Source organism: Lottia gigantea, assembly GCF_000327385.1.
Source record: "Lottia gigantea unplaced genomic scaffold LOTGIsca_24, whole genome shotgun sequence".
Lineage (NCBI taxonomy): Eukaryota > Metazoa > Mollusca > Gastropoda > Lottiidae > Lottia > Lottia gigantea.
The window spans coordinates 1255681-1283370 of record NW_008708707.1 but is presented as its reverse complement, the minus strand read 5'-3'; the positions used below and the strand labels follow the sequence as shown (position 1 = coordinate 1283370).

At 32.8% G+C, this 27690-nt stretch overlaps 3 protein-coding genes across 3 annotated transcripts; 1 reads left to right on the top strand and 2 right to left on the bottom strand.

Moving 5' to 3' along the window:
* Positions 1-355: 355 nt before the first annotated feature.
* On the bottom strand, positions 356-5714 carry LOTGIDRAFT_160258 (hypothetical protein; the record flags this gene model as incomplete). The annotated part of the gene is made up of 5 exons (XM_009055311.1): positions 356-375; positions 1325-1963; positions 2592-2777; positions 3077-3158; positions 5589-5714. The coding sequence occupies 5 exons, from the start codon at positions 5712-5714 to the stop codon at positions 356-358; spliced, it is 1053 nt and encodes a 350-aa protein (XP_009053559.1).
* Positions 5715-10088: 4374 nt separating this feature from the next.
* Positions 10089-18344, bottom strand: LOTGIDRAFT_231922 (hypothetical protein; the record flags this gene model as incomplete). Its single annotated transcript, XM_009055310.1, has 5 exons — positions 17946-18344; positions 14361-14433; positions 13004-13105; positions 12120-12144; positions 10089-10258 (listed from the first exon to the last, which is right to left on the bottom strand). Exons 1-5 carry the CDS (start codon positions 18071-18073, stop codon positions 10089-10091), a joined length of 498 nt encoding a protein of 165 aa, XP_009053558.1. The 5' UTR covers positions 18074-18344.
* A 7693-nt stretch (positions 18345-26037) lies between these two features.
* LOTGIDRAFT_116386 (hypothetical protein) lies at positions 26038-26310 on the top strand (the record flags this gene model as incomplete). Its single annotated transcript, XM_009055309.1, has 1 exon — positions 26038-26310. A coding segment is annotated over one exon (273 nt), but the record flags the coding sequence as incomplete, so codon positions are not given.
* Between the last annotated feature and the right edge of the window lie 1380 nt (positions 26311-27690).

Below are 27690 nucleotides of genomic sequence, written 5' to 3'. Positions count from 1 at the left end.
ATGGGAATAAAAAAGTTACATCAATCAAACCATTTGAAATGTTTGAAAAATAATCTAGCTATTTCTTTCATTATCTCTCAGTCATTTCTATATGGATATAATTTATTTCTGTTTTCCAAAATTCAAAAGGTGATAATCAAGCATCACGTGAAAACAATCAAAAATATATTTGCATGAATGAATGTGTGAAAACGTTTATAACACCTTTTTGAACACAACAAGAAAGCAGGTCTTATTACTCAATTTCAAACCTCATATAACAAGGTGTATTCCACACCAGACAAATTTGGGATCACAGTTTTGATTTCGTTATTTCATTACACAGTTGGACAATGTTCAAAATAGCTAGAAAATTTCAAATATTGCCATCAAAACCTGAAAAGGAAAAAATAAAAGCAAAATAGAAACATTTAGATCAAAATTCTACCCAAAATATTTGTTTTGACTTTTGCATCAAAACAATAACAAATCAATACAAAATAACAAATCAAATTAATAACAATTCCCAGCAAATAACAAATCCAGCTAATAGCAATTCCAAGCAATCCACCATTCAAACAAATGACAAAATCTGCCTTATAATATAGATCTATAAGACAATTTAAATCCAACTCGAGTATAGTTTGGTACTTATTTCAAAATACACAAGTATCATGGAAGTATTTTCGATATAAAGTTAAAATCATGCTTATAACATTAATATACAACACAATTAGTATATCATTATATTATCATTATTATTATCATTATGATTTCACTGGGACTCCACAATATTAATATACATATATACATTGTTATTTAACATAAATACAGGATAGAAAATCTAATCTAATCTCTTCTATTTTAGATAAGCTGCTTGCTTTATCCTTTATCTTCTGCTCAATAAATATTTCTGGATAAAATCTTGCTGTTCCGAATTCTTATATTTCTCCGTGTCTCAGTATTTTAGAATGTATCACTTCATTCATAGAGTCTTGATAACAGTGACTACATTTTTGTGTATTGGAGAAATGCACTGAAATTGGAGGGGTGCACTCTTTAAGTCTAACTAGCGAGTTAGATCCTTTTCTCCTTTGGATGCAGTCAAGTAAGGACTTTAGGACTGCAGTTGAATACATTATGGTACATTGGTATTATATACCTAATTTAGAATGTTTATAACTTTTTCATGCCATAAATTCCAATAGGATCCACATCAAGTCCATTCTTGGACTGCTAATTTTAAGAAAATAAGTTCAAGAGAAGAATCAGCAAGGTGCTTTAAGAGAATATGCAGATGAAAAATGAACAGGTATGCTGATGGGGTGGAAAATTTTTTGATTACAATAATTATTTGATTCAGTTTCAAAAAGATCAGGAAGAAAGGACTGATGAACAGAGATGGGAACATAATGTGTATGAGTCGGATGAATAACGAAACCAGGTAGTCCTATAGATTCATTCTCATCCATTCTTAGATTGCTACTTTGTACACATGATTGTCCGCCATTATTGACATTATTGGAACTATTATTCTTATGACTACGACTTGGACGGCCATCGCTGCTTCCAGAACTGACGGAGGATGAGTCGCTGCCCTTGTCTCGTGAATATCTATGTCGTATGATATGTTTAAATTTGTAACATGACTTTCCACCATTTTGTTGCTCCTCAGCGTTGTCATCAGATGAAGTCTGGTTTCCTGTGGTTGAACCATTGGTGCTGTTTTGAATAGACACACCTGAATCTGAGTAAGAATCCAAACCAGACATGATTCTCTTCATAGTAAGATTATTATCGCTATCAACTTTCATTGGAGGAAATACACTACAATCACTTGAAACACTTTCTGGAGACTTTTCACCAGGTGGTGTTGTACCCTTTGCTGTGTCTTGAATTGGTGATGCTTTCATTTCTGGGGGCCGAGACTGCTTAATTTCTTGTAGTACATTTTGATGCTGGAAATCTTGATACTTTGACATTTCTGGAAAATATAGATTGCAATAAGAAGCTAGCTATTGGATCAGTCAATTTCGACAAGTCATGACTGTTTTTGACCAGGCAATTTGTGACAAGTCATGACTGTTTTTGACCAGGCAATTTGCGACAAGTCATGACTGTTTTTGACCAGGCAATTTGCGACAAGTCATGACTGTTTTTGAACAAGCAATTTGCAACAAGTCATGACTGTTTATGACTAGGCAATTTGCGACAAGTCATGACTGTTTTTGACCAGGCAATTTGTGACAAGTCATGACATTTTTGTAACAAGCAATTTGCGACAAGTCATGACTGTTTTTGAACAGGCAATTTGCGACAAGTCATGACTGTTTATTACCAGACAATTTGCGACAAGTCATGACTGTTTTTGACCAGGCAATTTGCGACAAGTCATGACTGTTTTTGACCAGGCAATTTGTGACAAGTCATGACTTTTTGTAACAAGCAATTTGCGACAAGTCATGACTGTTTATGACCAGGCAATTTGCGACAAGTCAAGACTGTTTTTGAACAGGCAATTTGCAACAAATCATGACTGTTTTTGACCCATAATTTCAACGAGTCAAGTCAAAAAATTTGAATTTGAATTGCAAATAAATAGAAAGGCCTACCTTCATCAAAAATTTGGGATTTTCTCATATTCAGATGTTCACAAAGTCGTAAATTAAACGGGTTGTTGTGACTAACTCCCTCGATTTCTGTTAAAAACTTGATGATTTCACTCTTACACATCTGGAAACCATGGTAAAACGACTCTTTCAACTCCATTGATGGTGCAGGCAATCCTTTACTTTCCACTGAAAGGAAATTGTGAACATTTCAAAACATAAATGGTTTGCAGAATACAAAATAATACAGTTAAAAAGGGGGGTGAAGATAGTTCTTCACATTGAGATACCATAAATTTGAGTCAATTCTCGACTCCTGGGGTCTTATTCTCGATAACTTAACTGAAAATGATTTTAGTGTTCCAGTCATCTGATTTTGATCACTAAAATTGATTTTATTATCCAATCAGATAACTGTACTTCTAAAAATTTTGATTTTATCTTAGTTACGTTTTGGAGAATAAGGTTCCTGATCAGTAATTTCTTACCTTGTTTAACTTGCATTTGTAAAGAAGTTATATGTTTGATTGCCATTTCAACAATTTCGGTCTTTTCAATTCGACCTTGTCCCTGAAAAAGATATCAGAAGAGACCATAAAATTTTTGAATTTATCAGTCTTTCTTAAGACCTTAAAAATGTTTCATTGAAATCAGGTCAAAATCAAATAAGAAAAAAAAAAAATAAAAAAAGAAAATTAGCTGACTGTATTTGAAGACAATAAACACAAAACATTTGTAAATAGCAATCACAATAAAATTATTGCATAGACTAGATAATATTCTCTTATTAAAAGAAACCCTTATAAACTTACAAAGAATCATATATAATATACTAAGAAAATAACAGAATTAAATATTAAGATAAATAGATAGCTTTTGCTGTTTTCATCACCCTAAAATTTCAGAAAATTCATAATTTGGTTTTTTTTATATTTCACAGAGATTGGCCAATGAGTAATGGTGTAAGCTATTCAAACATTCTGTTATCAATTTTTAATTTTTTTTTTTTTTTTGAATTTGAGGAAATTTTGGAATTTTTTTAAAACATAGCCAAAGAAAAAACGCAGAATGTTCGAAAAGACATGAAGATCATTTGATGTGGAATGAATTTTGTCAAAGATAGAGGTAGATTGGAAACTTTGTGAAGTTGTAAGAAAATCCTTTAACATCACGAAAGAACACACAATATGAAAATTGTACTAGCCATTTTTAAGTATAAAAAATAAAAATATATAAAAATGTCTGGCACAATTTCTATACTTGTGTACAATCCTGGTTAAATTCCAACTCAAATACTATTTGATCTATACAACAATTTCTTGTCAGAATTCCTATTACAATTGTTTTTCCATTATCATCTAACAAATTTTAACACCAAACACAAAAAAAAAATCAAAACTCGAACGCGTTTCTTAGACGAAATATCGAAAATATGGATATACACAAAAAACACAGTTGTACCCCCAGAGGACTTGAAAATTTTTAAAACCCAACCCTGTTTAACACAAATGACGTCCCCTTCTTGAAATTTTATATCACTGTGCAATGTCTAAATAGATTCTTCTGCAGGGTTGTCATCTCACAAGCATGGCATTTTCCCAAGTAGATTAAAATTAGATGCAAATATTCACGTAAATGTGAAAATCTACAATATGATAACTAGCCGAAATCATGTTCGCACATTTAAAAATTCTTATTCAACCGTCCCGGTATTTGTCCCCATAAAAAAATAAAAATTTGTACCTACATTAAATGACACAATATTGTCCATACTTACAAATATATCTATGGAACACTGAAGGCATTCCTTATGAGGCACATCCGGATTGACAATATGTTTCAAGAATTTTCTTACTTACAAGAGCACAAACCAACACAACGCAATCTTGGCCTGTAAGTAAGCACTACTAAAAAAATATTCACTCAAGAAGTGCTGAGAGAAACTTCAAAAAAAAAAATAAAAAAAGCTGAAAATTAAGAATTATTTGATTATTAAATATCCTTCACAAAATGGAAGCCACTGTGTGAATTGTAATCATATATCAGTTGGACCAGGGTGTCTGTTTCTTCAAATTATTCAGTGTCAAAGTTTAATAAAAGCTTAATAAAACTTTATATAAAGGCAAATTATAATTCAGCCTGTACACCCGTTAATTAAAATTATGTTCTAAGACTCTGGTTTTCACAGATACTTTAAATAATTGAAAAAAAAACACATATATACTTAACAACAAATACAGTTTTTTTTCACATACGAATATATAAAAAAGACTCTATTTCACTCATTTGTTTGCATTATCCCATAATGCCAAATTTCACCCATGTGTCTGTGTTCGAAATGCCAAATTTCATCCACACACACACATTACCTCAAAATGCCAAATTTCATCCACAGACACACCTTCACACATTATCTCAAAATACCAAATCTAACCAATGTATTCACAAATCCAATGTTTTCAACAAATGAACACGTGTTTACATTATCTCAAAGTGTTAAATTATATCCATATGTTTCCATTATCCTCAAATACCATACTTTTCCTATGTAGTCACATCATTTTGATATGTCAGATTTCACCCACGTGTCTACATAATGTCCAAATGCCATATTTTTCCCATGTATCTGCATAATGTCCAAATGCCATATTTTTCCATGTATCTACATAATGTCCAAATGCCATATTTTTTCCAAATGTCAACATAATATCCAAATGCCATATTTTTCCCATGTATCAACATAATGTCCAAATGCCATATTTTATCCCATGTATCTACATAATGTCCAAATGCCATATTTTCCCATGTATCTACATAATGTCCAAATGCCATATTTTTCCCATGTATCTACATAATATCCAAATGTCATATTTTTCCCATATGTCAACATAATGTCCAAATGCCATATTTTTCCCATGTAACTACATAATGTACAAATGCCATATTTTATCCCATGTATCTACATAATGTCCAAATGTCATATTTTTCCCATGTATCTACATAATGTCCAAATGCCATATTTTCCCATGTATCTGCATAATGTCCAAATGCCATATTTTCCCATGTATCTACATAATGTCCAAATGCCATATTTTCCCATGTATCTACATAATGTCCAAATGCCATATTTTTCCCATGTGTCAACATAATGTCCAAATGCCATATTTTTCCCATGTGTCTACATAATGTCCAAATGCCATATTTTATCCCATGTGTCTACATAACGTCCAAATGCCATATTTTTTCCCATGTGTCAACATAATGTCCAAATGCCAAATTTCACCCATGTGTCCACGTTATCCTGCTATGCCATATTTCCCCATTTGTCAACATAATGTCCAAATGCCATATTTTTCCCTAGGGTCAACATAATGTCCAAATGCCATATTTTTTCCCATGTGTCTACAGTATCTCGAAGTGCCAAATTTCACCCATGTTTCAATGTGTCTTGAAATGTCAAATTTCACTCAAGTGTCTACATTATCTTCAAGTACCAACTTCGTCTAAATTCTCTAAATGCAAACTTCAGTTCAATTTCCACCATTTCATTTCTCTTTTTAAATCCTGTCACTGTTTTCTTTTATTCTTTTATGATTTAAAAGACGGCACAAGTTTTCAATCATCCAGTCTTTTCCACAATTCCAAAAAGAATATGACATTTTGTCTGTTCCTTTTTTGACAATTCCAAAAGGTCCATATCTAAATTTAGGAATTTTTGTCCTTTAGTTTTTTAATCCATTTTTCCATAATGGTGAACTATTTCAGGCAGTATACAGGCCAAACCAAAGAATAATTAAACTGTTTAACAAACACTAAGACATAAATCGCTTAAAAAAATGCACACAAAAACACTACAACACTTCATAATTTAGAATGTCAGCTCAAAACACTGTTTTTTTCGGTATCGTTCAAACATAAAAAATATCATAAAATTTTTAAAATTGAAACAGAGACCCTGAGTAGAACTATATATTTGGCGCCGAAAATTCTCTGAATTTTCTGACGTACCAAAATAAAGGGGACAAACTGATTTGAGTGTGGCTTCCAAAACACTAATTTATAGACATCCAAGGGTATTTGGGTTCTATTTCTCCCAAATATAATGTTGTGAAGGACTAAAAAATAAAGAAATATCTCCACCAAGATTGCCCTTGTGTTCTGTCCTATTTCACCAATCCATAGACTCACGAGAAATGTTGAAAATAGCTGGGAGATTTCGAGACAATTTATCCTAGTCCCCACACTATCACTGATTCAATATCTGTGAAAAGATTACTATAGATTTATATTAGACACATAAAGTTTAGCACCACCTATATTAGAGACTTGGTAGCTTTTGATTGATAGAACTTTTGACTGTTATATAGAATTTTGGATAAAAAAATATTTTTTGATTAAAATAATTTTTGATTGAAATTTTGATCAACACAACTTTGATTAAAATTTTGATTGATACAACTTTTGATTGACAGAAAATTTGAATTATAAATGCTTGGGATTAAAAATCTTTTGATTGAAATAATCTTTGACATAACATTTGATAGAACATTTGATTTATAGAAATTAAAATGAAGTAACATTTGATAAACATAACTTATGAACCTATGATAGAAATTTTTTGATTGACTTACTCTTGATTGAACATTGATTGATAGAACCTTGAATTGACATAACATTTAATAACCATTTCAATTTTGATATTTCGGTTCATAAAATGTTTTATCACTTTACTTTTGAAAGAAAGAGCCTTTGATTTAAGTAACTATTGATTAAAATAGCTTCAGATTGGTATAAATTTTGAGAGATTTTAAGATTTAATTAAAGGATTTTTAATTGAAGCATTGCATAGAATTTTTAACCAAACCAGCTTGTGAGAGATGTAGCTTTCCACAGAGTTTTTGATTGAATTACAGTTAAGTTCAGTAGCTTTTGATTGAAGAAGTGTTTGATTGAAGTAGCTTTTGATCGAAGTAGCTTAAGATAGACTTGAAGTAGTATTCAATTTAAGAAACTTTGTATCAAGTAACCTTTGATTGAAGTATTTTTTGATTGAAGGAGTGTTCAATTGAAGTAGATTTTGATTGAAGAAGGGTTCAATTCAAGTACTTTTTGATTTAAGTAGCTTTTGATTGAAGTACTCTAACATAGCTTTTAATATAAAATATAAATGTATGTACAAATACAGTTGTTTTCTATATAAATTGCCCTCGCTCATTTGAAATACATCTAATTTCTCAACATTTCAATTTCACAACATTTGATTGAACTTACTTTTGATTTAAATTGATTTCGTTTATTTGAGATACAATAATTTCAAATTATTTCAATTCGAGGTATCAACTTACTTTTGATTGACACAGCTTTTGAAAGAGCTTTTGAAAAAAAGAGGATTTATTCGAAGTAACTTTTGATCGATTGAAGAAACTTTTGATTGGAGAAACTTTTGATTGGAGAAACTTTTGATTGGAGAAAATTTTGATTGAAGTAACTTTTGATTGATTGAAGAAACTTTTGATTGGAGAAACTTTTGATTGAAGTAACTTTTGAAACTTTTGATTGAAGTAACTTTTGATTGATTGAAGTAAATTTTGATTGGAGAAACTTTTGATTGAAGAAACTTTTGAAGAAGTAACTTTTGATTGATTGGAGAAACTTTTGATTGAAGTAACTTTTGATTGATGTAATTTTTGATTGATGTAATTTTTCATTAAACTAAATTAATATTTAAATGATTCAAAGTGTAAATTTTATGGTTTTAAATTTAAGAGTTAGAGTGGTGCTAAACTTTTTGTGAGTAGCATTCAATTTAACTTTTAACAGAAACTAGTGCGAGAAACTCTGACCCTATAAACTCTCAGGCCACGCGCCAAAATAGTCTGTCGGAGCCTGTAGATAGGGTCAGAGTTTCTCGCACTAATATAAAACAAAGAATCAATCTGCTGCCATAACAAGTACTAATGTGACTGTCTGTTCAACCATTTTTTTGGTTGGGAAGAGAGTAGGAAGAAGGGATAGCAGTGTGCGAAGATAATGAAAGTGACTGATGTGTTGATACATGTGATTATTATGGAACTCCTTTGGTTTATTTTTAGAAGGTTACTTTTCTCATTCTAAATCTGACAAAATTCTTTTTACATCAAGTTGAACCCCATGTCACAATAATTTACACAAGCAAAACCAAGTTAAAAGTAAAAATAAATCAAAAGTTGATTTCAAAAATGGAAGTGACTGACACTGATTAAGAATGACATTTCATTGGCTTATTTTGAGAACATAGCTCATTCAAACATAAAAGAGTAATCGGAATGATTAAGTAGCCCACATAAAATAAAATAAACAAAATATAATGTATTATAGGTAGATAAGTATATATGTGTTTGTATGTGTGGAAATATTGAGTGTAGAGGAAAAGAGCAACCATCCTAAAAAACCAACAACTATGCTTCCTTACCCTTGGAAATTTCCAAATATTTTATGGTGCCATGGCACTGATCCTAAAATTTTCTGTGGAATTTTAACCTAACAACAAATCACTCACAGACACAACGAAAAGTGAAGATTTGGCAACAAGCTAATTTCAACAAGATTTTTTAAAAGACAAATTTTTTAAGCAATAATGATGGAACTAAATTTGGAATCATGAAAGGAAGCAATTACTGAACCATCAAATCAAGGCAGAGCCATTGGTTTTTCAGCATTCAGGCTGAACAGACAGAAAGCTGGACTCCTATCTTATCCATTAAATGATATAAAGACCTACTTGACACTTCAAAATTCTGTGGACCCTGCATTCCGGAAATAAAACTTTTTAAAATAAATATATGTCGAACAAATACAATACCTCATAGTCTATATATATTTATATATAAATTACAGCATCTTAGATCCTATTTATTTATAAATAAATAACAGCAATCAGATCCTATATATTTATACATAAACAACAGCAACTCAAGTAACTAATGGCAACTTAGATACTATATATTCATAAATAACAGCAACTCAAATAAATAACAGCAACTCAGATCCTGCACAATTATTAATAAACGACAGCAGATCCTGTATATTCATAAATAAATAACAGCCTCTCAAATCCTGTATGTCTATAAATAAATAACAGCAGATCCTGTATGTCTATAAATAAATAACAGCATCTCAGATCCTGTATATTCATAAATAAATAACAGCAGATCCTGTATATTCATAAATAAATAACAGCATCTCAGATCCTGTATATTTATAAATAAATAACAGCAGATCCTGTATATTCATAAATAAATAACAGCAGATCCTGTATATTCATAAATAAATAACAGCATCTCAGATCCTGTATGTCTATAAATAAATAAATGCAGATCCTGTATATTCATAAATAAATAACAGCATCTCAGATCCTGTATGTCTATAAATAAATAACAGCAGATCCTGTATATTCATAAATAAATAACAGCAGATCCTGTATATTCATAAATAAATAACAGCATCTCAGATCCTGTATGTCTATAAATAAATAACAGCAGATCCTGTATATTCATAAATAAATAACAGCATCTCAGATCCTGTATGTCTATTAATAAATAACAGCAGATCCTGTATATTCATAAATAAATAACAGCAACTCAGATCCTGTATATTCATAAATAAATAACAGCAACTCAGATCCTGTATGTCTATAAATAAATAACAGCAAATCCTGTATATTCATAAATAAATAACAGCATCTCAGATCCTGTACATTCATAAATAAATAACAGCATCTTAGATCCTGTACAATTATTAATAAATAACAACAGATCCTGTATATTCATCCTGTATTTTTATAAATGAAAAAAAAAGTCAATTCTCAAAGCCAGTAAGAAAATCAACCAGAAATTTTGAAAAAAGAATTAGATTTGTACCACTGCTTTTAGATTATCAGGAAATCATATATCTCAAGAATCAGCACTTTCAGATTATCATATAGTTCCTGGCAATAAGTATAAGGAATCATTTCAAGAGCCACAGACAATAATTCCTGGATTTAAACCTTCACAAGTTCCTGTAGACCAAAATAACTCTATTTCTAGAGAAAAACATTATTTTAAAATCCTAGCCAATGATAATTCTAGTCACCTCCTCTGTCCGAGGTAAGGGATCCTCATCAAACAAAAAGAGCACCAACTTCAAGACCAGTACACAATTTCCTCCATTATGAGATCATTAAAACACCAAACTCTTTAGAAAAACTACAAATTCGAGGGGGCAAAAGTTGGAATCATGGCCGCAGCCAACTGTTCCAGAGGCTAGAATGTGCACAGCCTGTAAGACATGGGATAGTGTCCAATCCAGACAATTTTTCCATGCCAGCCCATCAGACTTGCATCACAGAGGGAAATGAGGTTGAAACATCCAAAAGCATATCTCAAGAATTTAACTCAGGACCTTAATGTTAGTAAGCACCACAGCGCCAAAAGAGGCACATGGGGAGGACAGAAAGGGTGGAGAAAATGAGAGATGAAATACAGGGCAATATAAACAGAAATCTGAAGGAAATCACAGAATGTGTCACTGAAATATAAGGTGAAATAAGAGGACTGAAATAAAAAAGAGAAGCTCTGATAGCACTATGCTAGACTATAAATATATATAGTTCAAGGCATCACAAGCACATATATTTAATCTAAAAAGATGTATTCCTTAAATGCAAAAAGAGTTTAGAAGAGTCAAGCCAGTTTTTATATCATTTAAGTTATAAATAAAGAAAATACAAGTAATTAGGCAACAGACTTTGATATTACTTCAACATTAAAGCTATACTCAACAGATTTGACCACATGTCAATTTTAGTCGGTCAACTTTACAGAGTAACTGGTTAAGTGATCAACCAAAATGAGGAGAGATTCGGGCCTTAGACCGGAAACTTTACATACATCCCAATAGACACTCATTACGATTGGGTGCAATTTTCACAGACTAAGTACACCCAAACCTCCCTTCATATTTTGTCATGTGTACCAGTGAATGCCAGTGATCCTGAAGGTTCGAACCTGCAGGTTCTCGACCTCATCAATTTAGATGAATGGCATGCTTGGTTGATTTCTGCATCCATGTTCATCAACTAAAAATTAAACCATGCATGATTTGAACCTTTCTTATATCATGAGTCTAGTTTTAAAGCAAGAGTCTTTCACAATAATCAATGAATCAATGTCAAAGCATGTGAGCGTGAAAATGATCATTAAGCAGCATGAGAATTCCTTGCAAAGCATGTGCAACAACAAAGTTGAAAAGTTGTAAATAGGCATGTGCAACAAGCAAAGTTAAATGTTTGATAAAGTCATTCATTGAATGTATTTGCTACTAAAAGTATGGTAACTTCATCAATGCCTGTGCACATGTTTAAAGTTATTCACTCATTCATTTTGCAAGATAGTGTCTATTCAAGGATTGTTGCACAAACTATGCAATGAAATTTAAAGAGGGAAAAAGGTAAAATAAAAAAAAGTATACCTGATATAAAGCTATAAAATGAAAGAAAAGTAATTACATTACCTCTATTTCTGGTGTTTATATTTACCTGTAAAATCACAAAAAAAAATATCTTCAAGTACAAAATATACCTCAAAACCTTAACCCAAACTGTCAGTCTCACAGAACATTTAAGTTGTTGCTCCTTTTCCTATTTTTACATCTTCCACAATTTGGATCCCAAACTGTAGAAATGATGTTCCAATGAAGAACATATCCCTGTTCAATTGAGAACATACATTACTGTTCAATTGAGAACATACATTCCTGTTCATTTGAGAACATATATTCCTGTTCATTAGAGAACATACATTCCTGTTCATTTGATACATTCCTGTCCATTTTAGAACATATATTCCTGTTCATTTGAGAACATATATTCCTGTTTATTAGAGAACATACATTCCTGTTCATTTGAGAACATATATTCCTGTTCATTTGAGAACATATATTCCTGTTCATTTGAGAACATATATTCTCTATTTGGACCGGTTTAACTGAGAAAATTTGGACCTATTCAACTGAGAATTCTTGCACCTGTTCAATGGAAACACACAATCCTGTTCATCTAAGAACATTTGGACCTGTTTGATGGCAAAAAAATTCATTTCTGATTAACTGAGAGCATTTGGACCTGTTCGATGGCAAAAATACATTTCTGTTCAACTAAGAACCAGTTCACCTATTCAATGGACATCATATTTCCTGTTCAATGGAAACCATTTCCTGTTCAATGGAAACCATTTCCTGTTCAATGGAAACCATATTTCCTCTTCAAGTGAGAATATTTGGACCTGTCAGTATTTTTTCAACCTAGATAGGGAAAGGGTTGTACATCATCTGACTGACTCACATACCCTTGAAGGACCTGGCTTGGGGAATGGGGGAAAAATGTGAAGTTAAAGTACCTGTTTAATATAACCATGTGGGATGAGTTTACTTAAATCTGATAAACAATTATTCATCCTATCTCTCCGACGTTTCTCAATAATTCTGTGGGACATCGGATCCTACAAAAAGGGAGATAATTTTTAGTTTTCACTTGGAAAGCAACCAAAATTTTGAACATCACTACAAAGGGCTCAGTAGGCTAAGAATAGACAAGTGGACCAATTCCATTTCCGAAATACATCAGGGCGTAGTTAGAAAACAAGAATATTCGATAAGACACAACGCAGACTCCAGTATTTTCAGTTCACCCATTTACGAAAAAGAACTAAAATGATAGCAAATTTTTAACAAAGACTTCTCTTTTTAACCATATACAAATATGATCTGAAATATTATCAAGTTCGGTCTAAGACTAATACAGCTATTCAGTTGTCTGAAGATCGTATAGAGTGAACAACATAATTCAAGTTCTGTTTTAATATTTCTATGTCCACATATAGGTATATAAAGAGGGGACCTTTCCTTTTTCCACAAGGAAAGCAATAAAAATTAACAATTGGCTTTATAAAAATATGTTTACTTCAAATAGGCTTTTCCTGTTTCCTTTCAACATATAAATTACAGTATCACAAGGAATGCAAACTTATTTATTGTTTTTCTTAATAGAATTCTACAGATACTGTGAAAAATATTCTTAAAAATATTAGCATGTTTTTCCATATGATATAAATTGCTGTGAAAACACGTGAGATGCAAATTAATTTTCTATTTCCAATTATCACGTTTTGCCTTCTAAAATTAGCCACTTGTTCACATGTATGTAAATTACAGTCAAAAGGACACATGCACTGCATGCTTTCTTCACTTTTCCTAATTAGCACCTTTTGTACATGTGATATGAATTAGCAAGAAATGAAAGATGCATTCTTAATTTTACTTTTTCCAATTAACATGATTTAAAATTGTCAGAAGGGGCACGTGAGATGCAAAACTACTTTTACCTTTTCCAATTAACATGTTTTGAAGTTGTATATGAAAAGCTGTCAAAAGGGCACGTGCAATGCACGCTATTTTCACTTTTTTAATGAGCACTTTTTGACAAATTATGAATTACTGTGAAACAGCAGGACATGAGGGATGCTATTTAATTGTACTGTTTCTAATTTCTGTCTAAAACAATGGACATAATAATTCTGATAATTAGCAAATAAAGTGCTCTATACAGGATATGAAAACTAAAATCCCATAACTACGCACAACATATTAACACGCTAAGCCTCAAAACATGGCCACTACCATCTATCAATATTATTAGAAAGGGATTTGGATTTGTGGTGATTAAAAGATTAAATACCATGAGTGGAAGATACTCACCCGTTGCTGTTTAGATGTTTTTCGTGATCTGTGGAACTCCATATCTTCTGGTTTAATGTTGAAATTAAACGATCTGAAAAACATTTGAAAAAATTAAAACAATTTGTTGGTACCAAGTTTAACATAGAGTTTATATTGCTTTGAGTCTCGAAAACACTGGTTGGGGTTTAATAAATTGTTATGTTATGAATATCAAAATTCAAAGATGGCACCTGATTGACCAGAAGATGATGTATAACTTAAAATCACTTTGAGATAAAACTGGCTGCTTCGTAAGCGAAGTTCACTTGAATTGAATTTTTGGACAGACAATGCCATACAGTGTGCAACAAGGCCATTGCTTTTGTGTCATATCCTTAGTCTTTCAACCATGTGAAACATAATCCTAGTGTTAGCAAGCATGCAGGTAATTCACTGAGCCACTACAGGATTTGGTTAAATTAAAAGTGCCAATTGCTAAGCTTTAGCCAAAATTGGATCTTTTCCTAAGCCGAAATTACAGCAATGACTTCTTATAGTTATAATGACCTCTGGAATTTAAGTTAATTTGACATAATTACATGACATGCTTCAAAAGAAAAAAGTTCATCTAACTATCATGAACAATAGGCCATGAAAATTGATTTTCGATCAAAATCGTGAATTCGAGACTTAAAATTCTCTTTGTTTCGACTTTACATATTGATTCTGTGAAAAATTTACAAAAGTTAATCCAAGAACTTGCTTAATGATCTTAATGATTTTTTTGTATAATGGTGTTCTTAATCTGTAAGTCATGAGACTTCATTACTATCAGGAATATTTCATTACTAGTACTAATATCAGGAACAATCTAGGCGCTTCGAGTTCACTCGGTCAAACTAAATTAACAATTAACCATTCATGTACATTAATACAATTTCTGGACTCTTGAGATTCTGAGGTCAGGTCCCAGGAGATTTGCATTGTCCTGCAATTTTTTTTCATTTCAACTGTCAAAGGATCTTTAATCTGTAAAAGGCCTCAGTTTACTACTATACAACTATTACTATCGATTTGGAATAATCAAACAAAATTTTGATTAACGGAATTATCTTTGTAGTACAGATTTTTTTTATTGTCCTATCTGAACAAATAGACCCCTTTTTTATGTTAGTCTCTAAAACTGCATCACCTAAAGGAACTTACCAGGTTGGTAAGTCTTTGCCAAGGTTATCATGCAAGCATGCACCCTCACTTTAAGCCGACATCACTAAACGGTACATTACTGATAAATCAGAACACGATTATTCATCTCATGTTTTGAATCGCTATCTTAATTTGACCCAAAAATAAGACCTGTTTGACATTCAAAGATATGAAGTTGTTATGTGATCAACATATTACTTATGTATATCTCTTTACCATACAATTATTACTGTTCGAATACAAGCCGGGACATAAAAACCAAAGAAATATTCAAAATTTAAATATGATAAATGCTAAAGTATATTTGTTTATACGTGTAAAGTCATTCTTAATCTATGAGAATTCAAATAACCAACACAATTTTTTCATTTAAAATTCAAGAAAAGTATTTAAAATTTTGGCAAGAATGAAAAAAGCAAAATGTTGGATCAACTGACCATGTTAAAAACTCACATCTCCTATTTTTTTTCAAATACCAACAAAATACTTCAGACGAAAATCACTGCCCGATATCTTTGAACTTGAGCTGGACAAGACTGGCAAATACAGTTGGATATGACTGGCAAATACTGCTCTATATGACTGGCAAGTACTGTCATATCAACTATCACTTACTGTCTGAGCCCAGCTTTATATATTGTCCAGCATTCATAAAGGGAGTGTTACACAGAAAAACTTCCAATCAGAACCCCTAAACAAGTTAATTGGTAGTCCACCCCTAAGTTTTACACATTTCCTTTGCGTATGATAGCAGGTGTTATATTTTCTATCTAAGTCGGTCAGTTGTATTTTCTCAGCTTGGTACACAACAGTCAGCTCCTTTACAAATCCTTCAAGTTAATTTTGTTTGTCACGTCATAAACCCTGTTTGTCACCTTTAGAAAGGTGTGAAGAAATTTTGAGAACGCTATACCAGTACACATACACTTACCACATATTGACAAGATTTAACTGGCATTTATCAATCAATTAAGTCTACCATTATCAAACAATGTAAAGGACAGGGGAGGGGGGGGGGGGGGGGGGGGGGGGGGGGATTCCTAGCTTGGCCCCTGAAAGCTTATCCAGACCACCCTCCAGACCAATGTCAATAAAGCTTACCCATATCAAACAATGTAAGGACCAAGGGGCAACTTGGCTTGCTTCAATGCATCAAAACTATAAATTTCAAAAATTTCTTTTTAACCATTCAAATTTCCTGATTTCTTTTCATCATTCCTACTTTTTTGCAGAATTTTTCTAACCAAATCATAATGTTTTTCAGAATTTAACAAACTTTGAGACAATACCAAATAAGGGCATATCGATATTTGAAAATCTTGCACCAAACTAAATCAATAAAGCCTACAAATGGATAAACACAAGTATACTTTTAAAAAAAATCAATTACCGGTAGGTATTGGTATGGAAAATTAAATCTCACAATTTCCTTAACTTTTGGTTCCTTATCGTATGCTTTTGGACACATCATTTAATTCTACCCTACCCTACCTTAGCTTGCTATACATACAATTCGTTACCAGATCAATAACATCTTAGTTTAGGAAACTATGGTACCAAATAGTTTTGGAAACTATGGTATCAAATAGTTTTGGAAACTATGGTACCAAATAGTTTTGGAAACTATGGTACCAAATAGTTTTGGAAACTATGGTACCAAAGGGTTTTGGAAACTATGGTACCAAATCAATAATCAATATAGTTTTGGAAACTATGGCACCAAATCAATACAGTTTTGGAAACTATGGTACCAAATCAATAATCATATGGCTTGGAAACTATGGCACCAACCACCATTGGAACCGAAATATTTGGTACTTGGTCAATAAAAATTCAGTTGAAAGACATTTTCAACAAATCATATCTTTGGCACCAAAATATTAAGCTTGGCAACTTTGGCATTATATTTTGTTTGAAAATTACTAGGCTATATACTGGTACTAAATTATAATACTCTGTTAATTTCATCCCAAAATTATTTGATTTAAGACCAATCCATTTATCACTGGCTCCAAATAAGCACATGACTATTTGGTTTCAAAACTGTGGCATATGAAGGGATTAACCTTCTGATTAAAAATATAAACTTTGACACCAAGCTATTTAGTTTGGAAATTTAACATGCCAGTTAATTAATGTAAAGTTAAAATGAATATAAGCAACTTTGGCATAAAATCATCATATTTGGAAGCAATGACAACAGGCCTCTTGGTTTTGGAACCATCATTTTAGAAATTTGACAGCCAGATTTTTCAATAAGGAAGCCTTTGAAATTTTGAACCTAGATAATTCTTGGTATCAAGTTCTTATGTATGGGGATCAAAAGCCAAATACTTTGGCATGAGAAAATTTCAAGGAAAATATTTTATGCAAATTCTATGAAAATGTCCACCAAATTTAAAATTGATAATAGCTTACCTTTCATCAGTATCCTCTTTGGGTCTTTTCCAAAAACAACTATTATTGTTGTCATTCATATTATTTGTTCCATAGTTGTTAGTAGGCTCAGCAATTTGTTGAATCTGGTTGCTGGTAAGAGCCATCATCTGGTCAGGTATCAGGAATTTTATATTCCAAATTCCAAAATATAAAATCAACCAAAGTATTAACAAAAATCTAATACTAGGCTATATCCTCTGCTATATATTATTATGTACGTCTATGAAGAGCAATATGATTGAATTTTCACATACACTGTAAAAATACTTGTTATTTCTTCAAGATCTGACTAACCATTAACTAATTTTCCAACGTTATCGTTTATTTATACCAAAAAGAATGTCGTCGACTGCATCTCGAAAATCACGTGCACCGAACAAATCTCCGTTTCAACACGCGAAATAATTAAAAGTCACGTTGCAGGCAATGTGTTGTCGTCTGGCCGCTTACATCAAAGTTGGAAAAATTTCCATGAAAATATCGATTTTTATTAGATTTTTTGTCTTTAATAATTTGAATCAATCCTCAAATGATTTCTAAAATCTCCAAAATGGTTCCAAATGTTCAGAAACGTCCACAAAATCGGGAATTTTATTTTGACAGATGGTTTATTGATGTAAGCGACAATGTTTACATATTATTTTTAGAAACAGCACGTGCGGAATTCGATTTTAATAATGAATTCACGGGGCTAAAAACCCGTTAGTTATTGTCGCTGAGAAACTGTTAGAATTTTCCTTGCCGTCCATTTTTCACGTTTCGAAGCAGTACGATTGCTCAAGTTCAAGATTTAGGGGAAAAGATTAATTATTAATTTGCAGACTAGAGTGGAGGAAGTCGAGGGCAGACTGTGATTAGGCCCTATGACTTTCGAGTAGGATCTTTTGACACAAATACCACATTCGGGCATGCAACTTTTTTGAGTCAAAATGAAATTCTGACAGATTTCGGCAATTGCTGCGGAATTTAGAGCTACTTATATCTTCATTCGAAAAATTTTCCAGCCAATCAAAACAAAAAAAAATTGTTGGTGACATTTACACATTAGTTTTTTAAAAATGAGCTAGTGGTACCGTACCCAAAGAAATAAGACTCCTATGCCTATAAATAATAACATTTTTGAACTATCGTTTTAAAAAAGAAAAATAAATTATGAGCAGGGTAGTCTATGGAAGTCGGGGTCTCTGGAAGGAGGTCGGATCCCAAATTTCCCTTTTTGGAGCAATTTTCGCGCAAATTGAGTTCAAGTCATTCTGTTTGTCAACCATATAATTGATTTATATTTAATTAACTTCTAATAAACAACTTTCTGTATTTCTTCAAATCATGATTTTAGAAACGTGACCCAGAATATTGGCGCTTCTAGGAATCATTATGAGGGGAAAGGGGGGGGGGGGGGGCAGGGACCAAGGGGTTAGAGAGAATGTGTGACAGACCCACAATTCTTTAGGAATTGGGGGTGTGTGTGTGTGCTAGGGGGTGGGAGTTAAGAGGGGGGGGGGGGGGGAGTTGCAGTTGGGATCGAATCCAGGCCAGACTTGGGTAGGGATGATGCTTGCCCGCTAATCTGGAACTATAAGATTTCAACCTACTTATGCCCATTTCATCTAGATTCTGTCAAAAGGTATAAATAAGAAAACAATTGTTGTTGTTCAACTATTTCTGTGGTTTTTTTTTTCACCTCTCACGTTGTGGTTGAATATAAATTGAAATTTATTCATCAATTTCTGCACACGCACAAAATAAATCTAACTATTCGCAATTTTAAAAAAAAAATTAATTTTGAAATAATGGAATTTTACACCCCCTTTTCATTTCAAATTTAAACAGATTATAGAAGACTTATGCTAAATTCTCTCGTTAAATACGGGTAGCATTGGTCTTATCTTTAAGAACTGCCGAGTTGAGCCTATTGCGCACTTTGCCTTTTCCATATCAGCCCATTCCACCTTTTTTAACGATCAATTCTGTTTTCAGTCTGCTATTTTTCAATGTATAATGCCATACGACGTTATTTTAAGATTTTTTTGAAAAACGTGACTAAGACCACTTGGATAATTAGCGAGTGAATTCAAAGGAAATAACTAAATAATTTATATAAGTAAATGATAAAATGAATAAAAATATTTCCACTGTTAAAATAATGCTCAATAAATCAATTGTTAGCGCGATATAGAAATATTGAAGGTTCGCTATTTTGGAGTTGGGTAGAGGAGCGGAGGACGGGGCGGGTGGTTTGAGATGGTCTTAAGTCTTGAATATATGTAAATAGTCTTCAGCAGTACTAGAAATGTATGAAATCACAAAATTCCTTCAAAAGATGTCTCAAACTAGGATTTTTTTTCTTATTTCTATAGATGTCTTTTTTTTAATATGACAGTGTCCCTAAAACAACGACTCGTCTTTTTAACTTTCAAACGCGGATAATCCTAGACACACATGAATTTGAAGGCTCAAATTCGGAGGTCTGAGAACACTATGGCGCATTTTTTCCCTTTATGATAGAATCTGAAACATGTTGTTGCACAGAGGTTCACGAAGTGTGATCTTCAAACAACTGTTCATTTGATACTCAAAAAAAATAATATAAATTGATAAATAAATAAAAAAAAATAAATAAATTATGTAAGTATTCTAAGATACATGAATAAGATAATTAATTGAAGACTTTAATTAAACGAGTATGGAATTGGAAATCAGAATTGAATAGAAACTATATACATGCTTATTTCTTTTCTTTATATGTCATTAATTAAATGCGTTAAGCTGGGATGAAAAATATACAGTAAATCTTTAATTATCCAAAGATTTAACTTTTCCACATTGAAGTGATTAACTTCTCTACTTGACGACGAATCAATAACAAATTTGGCTTAATATTCTAACAAACCAGTCGAAAACTTATTATTACTTTCCCGGAGCCGCGGCGACTCAGCTAACCCGAAGGTACCAGCATAGGTCGAGATGATACCTTTCAACCGTTTCCCCATGTCAGTGATGCAGGTCGGAGGGGCTAACATGGAAAAAGCGTCGAGTCGTTCGGACAGGACAATAAACCTAGGAACCATGTATTACAGGCTGTGCTTGTTAAAGATCCCTCGAAAGTTGGAAATCGAAAAAGTAATTATTGAAAAACAAAGTAATTATTGAAACACTATTTATACCTTAAGCGATTTTCAATATTTCCTTACATTTATTGATTTATCGGATTTTTCAGGAATTCTGTTGTTAAATTATAACACCAGTTAACTCTAATGAATCCATGTTTAAATGATGTATGATAATGATGTATTTGAAATAGATAATTGAAACAATGTAAAATATATAGTGACTTAGGCCTACCTCCATTACATAATACGGAAATACACGGAAAGTAACGGGATTAGCCCATAGGACATTGCTTATTACTGAAAAGAAGCGGATGTTTTTGTTTTTCAGCGATCTTCTTCGATTGTCACAGTTTAACAGTTTTCGTGGTCATCTTTGAAACCAGTCTACTAATGAATTGGTGCCACTGTGTATACATTTTTTACTTTGTCAGAACATTGTGGTTGTGATAACCGAAAACAAAGTTACTGATTTAACGCTCCATTTTTGGAAGGAGATATTTACCACGTGTGGCATATATTCAACAGCCATGCAAAATGCTGTAAGTGTGGCATATCACCTAATAAAGTCATCAACGCATTTTCCACGCGTGGAGTATATCCAAAAGCCAATCCCCCACAAATGCAAGGCAGTATATGTTTAAAGACTTGCCGCGGGAGAAGTCCCAATGTATTGATTCGTGATAAAGTCGAGGAAATTATAAATCGAATCTTATATTGTATAGCAAAAGCACGTGCTTCAAAATTGGGTCATTAAAATAAAAAAAATAATTAAATATTATAATATATATATATATATATATATATAAATATTATATTTTATGGCCCATAGATTTTTTTGATCTGTTTTTCCTTATCGGAGAGATCAGATTTCATCCATGTCTGACAGAATTCGAGGTTTACGCCGCATTTGGTAGTAAATTATTTCCATGTTGGGGCTTCTATTCATACGCTTGGTTCTTACGTGGACATTTCCAGACGAATCAAGACAAATTCGACTTGAAAAGGTCTCGGCATCTCCGTTCTAATTAAAATTCGAAGGTTAGATAGAAGTTTTATATAGAGGTTTCTCATTTTTTTTATGTGTATCGGGGACGCTGATAAATTTGCACCGTTCCAAATTGCTAAATATGTTATATCACATAAGGCCCTTCAAGATTATTGACGTCATTAAACACTTAGTTTTAGAGGAATTGCAAATTGATGATATCAATATGACAAACTTTAGAAAATCTATTTACCATCCCTTTAATTTGATTGAGGTGTCTTTTTGTATTTGATTGCGGTCGCAAATACTGCTTGTGAAGGTTTGCGATTCGGCCTTATGCAGTAACCAAGATTTGGACTCGTGCACACCTGATATATCATGATAATTATACGGGAGTGGCCAAATGATAGCGTGTAGGTGACATTGATGGTATCACTGCAATCTTATCAGAATACCGGCTGCTGACAAATTTATAGTTCAAATTAGATTAGAATCCAACGCTTCTTTCAAAAGCATGACAGTTTTTAGGCCAAAAAATTTCCACCCCATCTGCCCCCCAGCCAAAAAATTTAGCTCAAAGTTGATTAGAATTCAACGTTTCTTTCAAAAGCATGACAGAGTTTAGGCCGAAAAATTCCTGCCCTATCTGCCGACTACAGTCCCCCGCCCCCTCCTCGCTCATGGAGATTGGTTGTTACTGCAAGTTTTAGCACAAAATCCCTTTTAATATAATGGACATTTACAAGTTGCTAAAAAACAGATGATAATACAAAAAATCAAGATGAAAGGAAATGTTATCGGTCGGCGACCTGGAAATAGATACGAAGATAAAGGATGGGTATTCATTCCAAGGTGAAAACGTTTGGGGCCTCGAGTTAAGTCATAATGGCCTCGTATCAGGTTTTTCTATTTATAGATTGTTTACCACATTAGTCCTATAAGGTAGATTAGATAATATTAATACAGAAATATGCTGCGTACTTATAACGTTGTATTCGAGACAAGTGTACTCGGCAAGATACCAGGTCGCTATAGTACTTTAACATCAGAAAGCCACTGTTACGACAAACACAGGTCTCGGAAGACTGCAACATCCATATGGGCTATAGTCGGCTGTTGATCAACATTACGCCCCCTTTCCCACCAGTGACTCAACTACTATAGGAACTGGTTGAACCAAGTCTACGGGCCCCTCATCCTTATGTTTAAAAAAAAATCCAATGGGCAAAAAGTGATTGTCTCCCCGAAAAAATTCCGACAACCGACCAATTCCATTAATGCAACCAAATACTATACGCCCATTCGAATATATAAATCTTCAACCCTCCCCTCACCCCACCCTTCGACCACCCCTCCTCCCCAAACCATCGTCGATCCGCGTGAAGGGAGCATATCAAGAAATTGACCGAGTACTACAAATCGTTGGAAATCTAAATTTTCTTAGATTCTGCCCATTGTAATCTAACATATTTTTTGAAACGTTAGTTTTAACCAATCTATCCGTGTTATATAGAATCCGTTTCTTGATAACTGGTATAGCGAAACATACATAGACTATCATTCTATCGAATGCCCTACTTTGGGTTTTGCTATTCCACAATTCATCATTGTCAAGTAAAAAAAAAATGGAAAATTTAGACCACAGGTTGATAAAATGCATATAATAATATAACAATTCAATCTATTCATTGATGCTACAGCCAAGTTTCATTAAAAGAGATTTTCGACAAAAGAGTTTATTATTTCATCGACTGCACTTTGTGATCCAAGACACTGTAGTTAATTGTCCAATTTTCGCTCCATATCGATATAAAACCAAACGACTTCCTTGAGTGGGATGTAGTATTTAAAGACAGAAAATCGACTGCAATTTCCTGCAATGAGATTCATATTACATAAAGAATTGCATACGCACTTCGTGAGTCCAAAACATCTGTCTTTATTCCAGCTTCTGATAGCTATGTTTACAGTTGTCGGAAAGTCACCACATTCGGAGTTGCGGAAAATAACCATGAAACAGGGCCTAGTTTTTCTGACTCTACTCCAACCGACAACTTCCACAATAGCTACCAGAGGCTGGAATAGAGGCAGATGTTTTGGACTTATTCGTGGTATATGGATAACAATATTACTTTGATAAATAACTTTGTTAATAACCCGTGTTTGTCGGTGGCTATAATTTCTGACAGCACGGTGGGCACCTCGTTTTGCATGCTTTGTTCACCCCTTTTTGCACACGCTACTGTCAAGAGAGAAAAAATCAAGTCCATGCCTTACAAAGAAAACGAGAAACTGTGAATTAAAATCTTGACAGTTTATATTTTTTAGATTCATAAACGTTTTATTTTGTAAGGAGAAATATCAATTTGGATTTTTTTTTAGTTTGGGCGATTTCTGTTCAAAATGCATTCGATTTCCATACATCTGTAGATGTATTTTGTATCCTTAATTTTCCTTGTCATTAAAAAAAGATTGGATGGTAGACTCCCCTCATTGCACACCGCATCCCTTGCTAGTATCATTCCCTTAAGGGATGTAAAACTTAATTTAATTTCATTAGCACATTGTCTTCGCTGACTTATTACTTAGTTTAAGTTATTGCCATTCAAAAATGGAGTTTCCTAGTAAAATTTCCCTCATTGCATACTGCTAGATTGTCTAAGTAATGTCAAATTCCATTTAATTTCATTTCATTAGTATATGGCTTATTAAAATGAATAACGTGACTCAACACGTGAGGAAATGGGATGTAATTATTTCTTTCTATCAGCCGACCTTTCTCGCTTATCTCGGATCGTATCTGTAAATTAAAGGGAGTTAGTTTAGAAATTTTAGTGGGCCTATAATAAAAATTTTGAAAATACTTTTCCATCCACAACGTAACAATCAAACTATTTGAAAAAATTACAAAGGCGAAATCTGAGATAAAATTTTTGCTTTTAGCTAAATGACACTAATATATTTTCTGACCCAGTTCATTGTAAAAACAACATTATTCAAACATTTTGAAGAAAATTAGGACGTAGGGTAAAACTTGTATTTCAATTTTCCTTAATAATAACTATAGAGTCAGTGATAATAACTATCAGGTCAGATATAGAATCAGCAAGGTTCATCAATAATAACGCTCAGGTCAGATATAGACTCAGCAAGTTTCATCAATAATAACTATCAGAGGTCAGATATTGTCAGCAAGTTTCATCAGAAATCAGATATAGAGTCAGTAAGTTTCATCAATAATAACTATCAGGTCAGATATAGAATCAGCAAGTTTCATCAATAATAACTATCAGATCAGATATAGAGTCAGCAAGTTTCGGCAATAATAACTATCACGTCAGATATAGGGTCAGCAAGTTTCATCAATAATAACTATCACGTCAGATATAGGGTCAGCAAGTTTCATCAGAAATAACTATCAGAGATCAGATATAGAGTCAGCAAGTTTCATCAATAATAACTATCAGATCAGATATAGAGTCAGCAAGTTTCGTCAATAATAACTATCACGTCAGATATAGGGTCAGCAAGTTTCATCAATAATAACTATCACGTCAGATATAGGGTCAGCAAGTTTCATCGGAAATAACTATTAGAGATCAGATGTAGAGTCAGCAAGTTTCATCAATAATAACTATCAGGTCAGATATAGAGTCAGCAAGTTTCATCAATAATAACTATCAGAGATCAGATGTAGAGTCAGCAAGTTTCATCAATAATAACTATCACGTCAGATATAGGGTCAGCAAGTTTCATCAATAATAACTATCAGAGGTCAGATATAAAATCAGCAAGTTTCATCAGAAATAACTATCACGTCAGATATAGGGTCAGCAAGTTTCGTCAATAATAACTATCACGTCAGATATAGGGTCAGCAAGTTTCGTCAATAATAACTATCAGAGGTCAGATATAGAGTCAGCAAGTTTCATCAATAATAACTATCACGTCAGATATAGAGTCAGCAAGTTTCATCAATAATAACTATCAGAGGTCAGATATAAAATCAGCAAGTTTCATCGGAAATAACTATCAGAGATCAGATGTAGAGTCAGCAAGTTTCATCAATAATAACTATCAGAGGTCAGATGTAGAGTCAGCAAGTTTCATCAATAATAACTATCAGAGATCAGATGTAGAGTCAGCAAGTTTCATCAATAATAACTATCAGAGATCAGATGTAGAGTCAGCAAGTTTCATCAATAATAACTATCACGTCAGATATAGGGTCAGCAAGTTTCATCAATAATAACTATCAGAGGTCAGATATAGAGTCAGCAAGTTTCATCAATAATAACTATCAGGTCAGATATAGAGTCAACAAGTTTCATCAATAATAACTATCAGGTCAGATATAGGGTCAGCAAGTTTCATCAGAAATAACTATCAGAGATCAGATGTAGAGTCAGCAAGTTTCATCAATAATAACTATCACGTCAGATATAGGGTCAGCAAGTTTCATCAGAAATAACTATCAGAGATCAGATATAGAGTCAGCAAGTTTCATCGGAAATAACTATCAGAGGTCAGATATAAAATCAGCAAGTTTCATCAGAAATAACTATCAGAGATCAGATGTAGAGTCAGCAAGTTTCATCAATAATAACTATCAGAGGTCAGATATAGAGTCAGCAAGTTTCATCAATAATAACTATCAAGTCAGATATAGAGTCAGCAAGTTTTATCAATAATAACTATCAGAGATCAGATATAGAGTCAGCAAGTTTCATCAATAATAACTACCAGGTCAGATATAGAGTCAGCAAGGTTCATCAATAATAACTCTCAGGTCAGATATAGAGTCAGCAAGTTATATCAATAATAACTGTCAGAGGTCAGATATAGAGTCAGCAAGGTTCATCAATAATAACTGTCAGGTCAGATATAGAGTCAGCAAGGTTCATCAATAATAACGCTCAGGTCAGATATAGACTCAGCAAGTTTCATCAATAATAACTATCAGAGGTCAGATATTGTCAGCAAGTTTCATCAGAAATCAGATATAGAGTCAGTAAGTTTCATCAATAATAACTATCAGGTCAGATATAGAGTCAGCAAGTTTCATCAATAATAACTATCAGAGGTCAGATATAAAGTCAGCAACTTTCATCAATAATAACTATCAGAGGTCAGATACAGAGTCAGCAAGTTTCATCAATAATAACTACCAGGTCAGATATAGAGTCAGCAAGTTTCATCAATAATAACTATCGAGTCAGATATAGAGTCAGCAAGTTTCATCAATAATAACTATCACGTCAGATATAGGGTCAGCAAGTTTCATCAATAATAACTATCAGAGGTCAGATATTGTCAGCAAGTTTCATCAGAAATAACTGTCAGAGGTCAGATATAGAGTCAGCAAGTTTCATCAATAATAACTATCAGGTCAGATATAGAGTCAGCAAGTTTCATCAATAATAACTATCAGAAGTCAGATATAGAGTCAGCAAGTTTCATCAATAATAACTATCAGAGGTCAGATATAGAGCTATCAGAGGTCATATAATCTATCGGTAACTTTCGTCAGAGGTCAGGACCATTTCTTTCCAGCCAGTCTGAAGCCATTCAAATAGATTCACTATAAATGTAATGTCCATTACTCAATTCTTATGTGACGTCAATGAAA